The 10,151-nt window shown below is 38.5% G+C and overlaps 1 protein-coding gene across 1 annotated transcript in view; it reads right to left on the reverse strand.

The window, feature by feature from the left end:
- AVL9 (AVL9 homolog (S. cerevisiase)) overlaps positions 1-9,933 on the reverse strand; it is a gene marked incomplete at its 5' end in the record, with an annotated part of 20,132 nt that extends 10,199 nt beyond the window's left edge. Inside the window, 8 exons of the mRNA XM_008945682.1 lie at positions 5-66; positions 2,967-3,005; positions 4,094-4,134; positions 4,816-4,882; positions 5,137-5,226; positions 5,914-5,985; positions 7,686-7,771; positions 9,813-9,933. Of these exons, the coding sequence (XP_008943930.1) occupies positions 5-66; positions 2,967-3,005; positions 4,094-4,134; positions 4,816-4,882; positions 5,137-5,226; positions 5,914-5,985; positions 7,686-7,771; positions 9,813-9,933 (578 nt within the window). The remainder of the gene's footprint in view (positions 1-4; positions 67-2,966; positions 3,006-4,093; positions 4,135-4,815; positions 4,883-5,136; positions 5,227-5,913; positions 5,986-7,685; positions 7,772-9,812) is intronic.
- Positions 9,934-10,151: the final 218 nt, after the last annotated feature.

Consider the following 10,151-nt stretch of genomic DNA (forward strand, 5'->3'; position numbering starts at 1 on the left):
AAAGAGTGACAGGACAGTCATCAGAGCTCCCACCAGTCTATTTACTGGAGAAATATAAAACAGCACCTAGAGGGGAGGGGGTGCAGGGAAGACAGCATGCAAGAGAGGAAAGGGGAATTAGGGAGGAGAGAATGAGAAAAATAAAATTACTCTTAGGCATGACAAAGACAGAACACACACATACCATCCAAGATGCTGCTTTATGTTACTTTAGGAAGTCTGCTTACCAACAAAAACTGTAACAACAGTTCCAAGTAAATATTTAAATATATCTATTATGTATACATGTGTGTGCAATATATAGTTGTCAATCATTCAGATTTTTATGGCAGTCTTTCAGACTTTTTTCCCAAATTGATCCAGTTACAGAATGACTGACAGAAAAAAAGTTGTTCCTGGAACACTGCATAAACTCTTGTTCATTGGTAGTACATTAACATTTCTGTTATAAATCAAAGAGGCCAAATCTCCATTCCAGAGTTCTGACAAAAACTTATGCAAAAACATCTCTTCTAAGAAACTATGTTAAAGATATGCAGATACATGAAAATGAGAATAAATGCAGCATTCATTTATTACAAGTGTCTTCCTATGATTAAAAAAAAAAAAACAACATTTTTTTTTTGAAACAGAAGACATGACTGACATTGACTGTGGTAAAGCACTTAAAGAATAACATGGGAACCCAGAATCATCTTAATTAAAATCAGGGAGACTGGGATTAGTAAATTAGTTAGGAATTCAAAAGGGGGGTGTCAAAGGCTAGCAAGGAAAGAAGAAACACGGGGCAGACTGGATATTACTGCTGGAGTTCTTCCAAGAAAGGCCTCCAGGGGGGAGGAAAGTAAAAACACCAACCAAACAATCCAAAGCCAAGAAAATCCCCACTAAAGTCAACTTGTTCAACAACACCATTCTTACATCCTCCAGCAGCACAGCACCAGTAAAAACAATAGATGGGCATTACAAGGCATCAACAATGCAAAGGAATACAGAATGCTCTAACTTAATGACTCTGCAGGCCACTCTAATAGGCATCTAATGAAATTAAAAGTGCAAGTTTGTAGTCTTAGGCTTAATAAAAGCTTTCTGCTGTAAGCTAGGAAGACACTTGAGAAGTGACTGATGAATAACAACTCACCTACCACAAGTATTTGCAAGTCTATGAGTTAGTGAACTGCCAGAACCAAGAGAAAGACCCATGTAGTCCCAACATCTACTAAACATGCATGAAAGATCCACGATATATCATCAATAAAGTGGAACAGAAACCCCATGATACCCCTACAGGTTTAGATTCTCAGATGCCATGTATTCCTAGCCAGACTTATTTTTAAGCCTACAGAAATAATGACTAAGGAAGTACTTTGTTTTCAAGTACATCTATTCCAGTCGAGGCTTTTGTTTGGGTGCACCACTTAATTAAATCAAGTACTTTTCTGTATTTGTTCCCTCAAGTCCCTCTGCCACCTTTCCATGTAGATGGGTGCACACTTCTTCACCCCATGACACCCCTACAGGTTTAGATTCTCAGATGTCATGTATTAGCCAGACTTATTTTTAAGCCTACAGAAATAATGACTAAGGAAGTACTTTGTTTTCAAGTACATCTATTCCAGTCGAGGCTTTTGTTTGGGTGCACCACTTAATTAAATCAAGTACTTTTCTGTATTTGTTCCCTCAAGTCCCTCTGCCACCTTTCCATGTAGATGGGTGCACACTTCTTCACCCCTCCCAACCCCACTGTACAGCCTACAACATTTACATCAGCAAACTAGGTGGTCCTGGCAGAGGCAAGTCCAGTGATCACCATCTGGAAGTAGTCTTCCAGCCCAGTAACAGCTGAGAGGTGAAAAAAACCAATTCCTTTAGCCTGTGGAAAGGCATTGACCAAATTGCCAAGGATTAAAGGAAATCAGTCTGTGGCATTCAGGCATTTTTCAGCTCAAGGAAAATTGGCATTACTAGTGCCTTCTTGCATATTATATTGAATGCCTTTGAACATAAAGGTTCCCCCAGCTATTCTGGAACCTTAACATCTGCCAGAAAACAGGCAATGCCAGAAAATCAAAACTTCCTTTTGAAATTGCAAGTGTTGTCTTCCTGTTGAGCATAGGGAATAAAAACAAAAACAAAGCAATCTGCACCTTTATTCAATAAGCAACCAGTTATTTTCAAAACAATTTCATATGTTTGAGTCCTATGAACATACTTGGGAAACCCTCCCTTCTCCCCTCTTCCTGTCCATTGATGTCTTCTGCTTTGAGCAGCTTCAGAAAAGAACAGCAGCTCAGTAAAATATTTTTTTTAATATGTCCAAAGGCTGAACTGACCTGATGAAATCCTAATGGTGATGCAAGATTTTAAACAGATCAGTTCCTTCTCAGCACTCTGAAGAAGCTGCATTTTTAACACAGCAGCTTCACTGAAGAAAAAGTGACCTTTGGGAAACTGAAACAAAACTTTCAACAAAAATGTTTTGAAAAGCAAACCAAAAAAATTCCCTATGTAGACATGTCTGGGAGCTGACACTTAGTCACTTCACTAAAATTTCTTGTTCCAGGGTGTTAATATATACACAGAAGAAAACTAATGTATCTACTATTTCACATCTGCTTGTACAGAGCCCAAAGAAAAACTCAGAGCCTAGAATTCAACAGGTTTTACCCACTCACAACCTGAGTTCAGCCTGCCCTAACAGATACAGCTCTTTACATTGTCTCCTGCAGGTGTCCATGCAATTCAGGTCTGCAGGACACTTCCAGCACTCGTTTCCTTCAGTAAGCCTACTGAAAGCCCAAACCAGAAGCTCTACTTACTGAATCCCTGCAAAGTTGTATGATCCTTTTTAGGCACCAGCATTTCCTATACTCAGGTAACTATTTGTATTACGTGTATCTTTTCATATCTTTTATAATATGTTAAATTTCTCTCCTCACATTAAATTGCATTATACTTACTCTCACCTTTTTCTCTAGAAGAATCAGTTTAAAAAGGATCAGGACCTGAAAAAAACACAAAGGGAAAAATAAGGTGAGTGAACCAATGCTATTTATCAAAAATACTGTGCCAGCATAATCTCTTATTCAGATTTCATATTAATCACTGCATAACTGTCAAATGATCAAATATATTTGACTGGTAAAAAGCAGTGTTCCAATACCCTTTTTCCACCTGCACACTCATTTTAAAATAGCATTTGAGAGGTACCAAGAGAAACCTGCACAAACAAGAAATTGTGTAACTTCAGAGAGAACATGTTGTGCAATTCCAGAATTTTAAAAAGCAATAAAGTGCATAAACATAAAAAGAGTTCCTTCACAGAAATACAGAAAAGAATTCCACAGAATATCAAGGACAGCATTTCCCTCAGTAACTTTTAGGCATCTAGGTCAGAAGTGGTGTCCAGATTCTCTACACTCAAAGAAAAATACATAGGCATTACTGGGGTGTGACTGGCAGCCATCTGAAGTCCAATATAAATGAGTTCTACCCCCCAGAATTAATCAATAAACCTACTGAGCAGATACAAATACACCATGAAATCCAGATTCTCAAACTTGTTTCCTTGATGCCTCTCAGTTAATACAAGATTCTAGATGCTATTTGTACCTTAGCTCTAGTATACACACTCAATTTCAGTCATGAGGAAAAGGAAGAGAGGTGCAAGTCCCCTCAGGTTCTATGGTGACAGAAGCTACACAAATTACAAGATACAGGAGAAAAATGCTCCAAGTTGTGTCTGCATGGACTTGAGCAACATTAGTTTATCACATTATTGACAAGAAGCAGGAAATAGCAACAAGACCAAACCTTAGATAACACTTTTTTGGAATAGGACTGAAGAAATGTCACACAAACTCTCAATCTCCAGGGAATCCAGCAGAAAGACAAAACTTCTCAGTCTGGAACTTACTTTCACTGAAGGTATGTAGAAGGAGGGGAAATCAAGAGGCTGTAACCAGAACTACTTAGGAAACAGACGACTTACTCCTAGCTCAGCTATGTCTAGGCATGTTTCTTTTTCAGTTCCTCACAAAGCATTTTACTCCACCAAACAAGTACTGTATTTTATACAGCAGAGAATACCTACCTTGTGTCTGAAGTGAAGAACAAGATCCCGAGGAGACAGACCTGAGATGCCAAAAAAAGAGAATTATTGCAGCTGAAGAGCTAGTAGAGATACTAAGTTCCTTCTTGCCATCATTTTTCGGGGGAAGGGATGCCCATTATGTATTTGATGTGAACCTGCTTATTTCAGTAAGAGAACTCTGAATATCAAATTCTTTCTTTTGAGCGGGAGCAAGAGTTACATCTACAATGGAGACAATAATAGCGTGGATAGTCACACTCTGAGTTACTCCTTTTGGCTGCCACACAACATCATGGAAACATTGAATTAAATACTACACAGCACATCCAGAAAACACAGGGAAGAGTCAGAAGCAAATGGGAGATATCCCAAAAAAAAAAAGGTAGATGAAAGCCAGAGCACCCCACACCATCAAATATTTCCATCTAAAAATGAAGAGGGTACTGTTTTCCAAAAGCAGCCAAGCAGTGGCTTCTCAGACTCTTAGATCAAGAGGTAACAAGGCTTTTAACCTACAACTAACTCCTACTAGGAAAACTACACTGCATTTATTTGACATTTATTTAAATCTGTTAATAAAGAAATGTCTAAGAGAAAACTGTGCAGGCACACAGACCTCTGATGCTTAATCTGTTAATGCACATAAACTAATTAGCTCAGGGAGGGAATGTGTTGATCAGTGTAACATTATCTCTGGTGCTTGTAGAAAATAAGTCACTTACCAAGATAAACTTGGGACCCTTCTAGCAAAGTACTGCCCAAGGAACTGTTCATATGGTCATAAAGTTCCTGTAAAAGTCAGAACAAAGGCAAAAAACCACCCAGAAGTTATTAATGACACATGGTCACAGAAAATCCAGAATAAACAAAATTCACTTATTAAACAGAGATAGAAACTGTCAATCAGTTCATGTTAAGTTATTACAAGAGCTGAACAATTGAATGACCTACACAAATGGAATATCAGAGCACTAATTAAAAAGACTGAGGTCCATAGCCATACACTGAAAGTTTTGTTCTGGGTGGTATTTCTAAAAATTTACCTTGAGAATTGAAATTTGTGAGAAGTCTTTTTCTTCAAAATAGGCGTGTGTAATGAGTTGCAGCTTTGCCTGGAGTAACCCATACAAAGGCTTTGAAGAAAAACAAACACAAAAGCAAGTGAAGAAAACTTACTTAGTTGCTCATTTTGAATTTTAATTTCCCACTCTTATCTTGCAACAGACATTATTACAGAGAGTTCATGGAGTGGCAGTCCTTAGCTGCTAACTCACAGCATCTTTCTCTTGTGCTCATTTTCAGTGATAATTCTATTTTCTTTCCATTTGCACAAACCACACCATCACTGAACTTTCTGGAAAAGTACTTCCCTGTTTTAACACACTGCTTGTGCAGCTACAGTAATAATAGTACTTTCTTCAGCTTTAAGCACAGAAAGAATTCCTGTTCCCTGCCTGGTGACCAGTAGGTTTTGCTGAACAGGTAGAAGTACAAGATGCCACACTCTCCAGTTATGATAATGGTCAAACCCCACAATCCTTCTACATGAAGTAAAGTTATCAGTGCTTAAGAATAATCAAAAGTGCAGACAGCCACCCCTGACAACAGGCTGACACTTTTACAATTACTCTTACAAGACGACACTGATTTTAGGCATCTCACTCCAAATGCCTTCAGATTCAATTTCACTTCAGTATTTTGTTACCCTGTAATGACTTAAAACAGAGATGTTTGGAGCCAAGAGTTCCAAATAAGAATATAAAAAGCAAATAATTTCTACTATGTTATTTGAAAGCGTTTTGGGAGTTAAACATTCTTACCAGCTGACTGAGAACACAGACACTTTTCTGCACCGTTTCTCGGGTGATGTCTGCTTGCCGTACTTTCAGTGCCTAAGAAACAGAAGTATGACAGTAGTTTTACCCACACACAATTTCAAAGAGAATTTTTGTGGGTCTAGTTGCCACATACCACCCCACTACTTAAACAAAATCCTAAAACTGACTGCCTTCAGTGGTGGAATATCCAGGCTGTGCAACAGTAGGCCCTGTACCTAGTGAAAACGGGCATAACACTGACATGTCAGAGTTGTGCTCTCATCTCCCCGTGCTCAGCAAAGATCCAAATACAGCTCTGATGACAGGCAGAGGACTGTCTAAAATACACTAGCATGAGGAAAAGGCAATAGCCCTGGAAAAGGCAATGGCACTCTAACTCAGGGTAATACAAAGAAGAGAAGCCAAACAACTCATCACTTTTCTTCTCAACACTATCTGTGAAAGCAGACCAGGTTGAAAAGTCTTTGCCTAGAGATTGTTTGCTTAACACTCAAGGACCTTTCACCCGTAAAATGAAGGAGGCATCATCTGCAGAATCAGGTACATTCTCAGTCAGACCAAATGGTCCCAGCACTTAACTGGGTGGGGGCAGAAACAGAGCCAAGTGATTCACTTAATTGCACAAACCAGCAAGTGTGTGGACTGCAGCCCACGCATCAGAAGGGACAGATGGAAAGAGAGCCAGAGCTGTCACATGAAACACGTTGGTTTATATTGTACTTGTTCCAAAGAGTTCGTTTTAAACATCTATTTGTCTTCTTAATTGATTACTAAACAGCATAAATACGAATCAAGAGCACAATAAAGCCAAGTTATTGCATAGTTAAATAGAGCGAGACTCTAAATCATAGAATACAGTCAGGACTAGCCGCAAAGATGAGGGAACCAAAATCAACGTGGATTTAGTTCAAAAGAAATTGAATTAAATTCTCCACGTGTAAAAATTTCTTCTATAGCATAAACAGGAACTTTAAAGGTAATCAAGGTATGATTAACACAAAGCTAGAGTACATCATTTATATCTTCTGAATACAAGACTCCTTTAAAACTCAAACCCACATGGCATCCAAGATTCTTGGCATTTTGCTGGAAAAGGGAGTAATTTAAAAAGAAATCTGTAACAACTTCTCACCTCTAAGTGCACAGCTCACACCACCATTTCTACTTTTGAAAATATGGGCAGATTCTAGTAGATCAGTATGTAACCTCCTCAGAGGATGCTGCAGCTCTCACCCATTTTTCAGCTTTACTGCTCAAATGTCAGTATTGGAAAGCAGCTACAACCAACAGGGAGATTCTGACCTACTCTGCAAGTGTGCTCATGGAAAAGGAGGTAGGTGAAGAGAAACATCCCTACACTTGCATGGCCAGATCCCAGGAAATACTCTAAAATTCTTCATGGCCACATGCTGGGGCAATTTCTACTTTTTCCATCAAGAGACCTACTTCCTGGAAACAGGCCTTGGCCATCTGACAGACCATCATTTTGCTACTTGGTGCTGATGGCTGCACTAGGTCTTAAGAATGAAAACATATTTTTCAATTGCCTTGAACACTTCAAAAGATCACAATGTCTGCTGACAGAAGGGAAAGAAATAGTTCTCAAGTTCTGTAGCTACCTACTGTGCACATTTTCCTAGATTTTTAATGCAAGCTGATCATGCAGCTTGACAGTTGTTGCAATGCAAGGCACGGAATTTCAGGGCTGTTAATGTATCAAGTCTATTGATATAATTCATAATTTGGAAAGTTACCTTTGCTTCAATCTGCCTGTAGCAGGAGACACCATATACTGTGGTTTGATCCCCACTTCTTGGTGGCAAATGGAAAAACACAGTATCTGTGGAAAAGAAAAGATTGTTTCATAAGCCACTATGAATAGTACAGTACTTTTATTTTCAGCATCGATTATCTATAAAAAATTTACTGCTGAAAATACTGACATGCTTAGTTTCTGAGACTTTAAAAATAAATAAAACCAGTAATCTGTGAAGCTATACCTGCTTCCCAATTAGTTTCCAAATTGCTAGATGCTTCGTGGAAGAATCTCCAGCTGTGCTAATATGGACGTGCTGACAAGAGATTTGTGTTTAGCCTCACCAAGCTCCTCTAAGCCCACTGACAGCTTCTCACAAGCAGCTTTTGAGAGCAGAGAAGCACCACTGAAACTGCAGCTGTATTGCCTTCCCAATGCAACTTGCAGGAGGGAAGACAAGGTGCTGTAAGGTGAGGTGTACAGTTGGAGTGTGAGGTCAGTAAGGTAAAAAAGCCAGACACACACCAAGGAGGACGTATTGAGCTCAAAGATTTGAGCAGCTGTAACCACTGCCAAGGTAGATAGGTATCCATGCACCAGTATGCTAACAAATAGTATTTGTGAATTCTGGTCTCACACAAAATAATTGTCTCTGCAAGTGTGACATGAAATTAAAAAATCTTTCTAAAACATGACTAAGGAAAGGCTTTTATGGCTTGAAAGATATACACACATATATACAAGCACTTGCTACTACTGCAAAAAAGTTGCTAAATCCTAAGAAAAGGAGAGGACGTTATGACTGCTTGCTTTTCAAAATGTAAGTGAAATCTGGTTTGGAACCAACTGTTAATATTTTGTTTGCTTCAGAGTAACAAAATGAGCAAAAAAGATAATCCCGTATGTACTAAATCCAACAGAAAGAAAGACTATTTAAAATAAAGCTTACTCCCTTGAACAAGTTTAACTATATTATGGACATCACCTAGGGTTTTAGAAAGCCTGTTTCCTGTACCAAGTTACCCTCCTCGCAAAAAGGCAACTTTAAGTGGGAATTAGTTTAAAATTCAAAAAACAGATAGCTAATAAAGTTACAGTAAATTTAATATAACTATTGTCTGATCCATATTTGCCCACTGCAAGTTCATGTGCACTCTTGCCTACAAAACACAAGGATAAATCTCTCAGCTTGGTTGCCAAGGTGTTTTGTTTTTTTTTCCTTACTAAAAAATACACATTGATAAACTTTTAGTGCAGCAATAAAAATGCTCAAAGTTCAGCAATGACTGGGATGAATCTGAGCCAAGAGAGAACAGGTCAGTGAACCTGCACGTGACTTCCCTGGCTTTCAATGCAACCCACTTGTTGTTATGTATTTAACAATGCAGAAGCTGAACAAAACCCATCACGCAGAGCAGAGTCAGAGACTCTCACTGCTGCTAGGAAGGGGAATATTTTCATGTGACTTCTTTTGCTTCTAAATGAGGTATCTGGAAGCTGGAGAATTAAGAAGGTAAGTACATGAAGTCAAAAAAAAATCTCATTAAAAGTAGTCTTAAAGGATTTCTGTGATATTGCTGTTTTAAGTGACTTTCTTGTTCACTGCTCTGCAGGAAAAAAGATGAAATAACTGAATATACATAAAAATGTCACAGTGAGGAACTGAACTGCTGTGAAATAAACCAAGAAATAAATGCAATTCTAAACAAACAAAATACCATTCCATCTTCATTCTGCTGGCAGATACACTAAAAGTCCTGTTCCTGCCCTTTAAATTTGCTGGTTTTCAAAATATAGTCATTCTAAAGGCATGGAATGATTTCTAGGTGATTCTAAGTGTCTCTAAATCAGTGAAGAAAAAAAATACAACAAACTACATCTATTACAAAGCTGAACTTTAGAATTTTGTTTTTCCCTTCAGCTTTTATTGACATCTGATTTCTTGATGTGGGAGGTACACCTTTATGTTCTTCTTTCATTTTAAACTCTGAAGCAACACATCATTGCCAATGTATTTGGCAGCTTAAACAAAAAGTCCAACAGTGAAAATAATTGTTCTGATACCACGATTTTTCTTTTGGCTGCAGTAGAAGTAGTACATACAACTCCCTCTCTTGTTCCTTACCTTCCTGGTAGTTGTGAGCTCCATCTGGTAAGGCAAGAAATGGCAAATATTTCCATTCCTCTGGTAAACTGTGGCTGTCATGTCCTTCTCCAGGCTTTAGGGGAGGATAGGAAAATTCAACCTAAACAAAGACAGAGGAGAGGGAAAGAAGGAAAACATTCCTGTTACCAAACAAGCAAGCCTCCGTGATTCAGCCTAGCACCTTTTCTTCAGTAATGGTCTGAAAAAGTTTTTCATAGACTCATAGCATAGTTTGGGTTGGAAGGGACCTTTAAAGGCAATCTAGTGCTACCCTCCTGCAGTGAGCAGGGACATCTGCAGCTAGAGCAGGGTGCTCAG

This window comes from Merops nubicus, unplaced genomic scaffold (genome assembly GCF_000691845.1).
Source record: "Merops nubicus isolate BGI_N331 unplaced genomic scaffold, ASM69184v1 scaffold22908, whole genome shotgun sequence".
NCBI classification, from domain to species: Eukaryota; Metazoa; Chordata; class Aves; order Coraciiformes; family Meropidae; genus Merops; species Merops nubicus.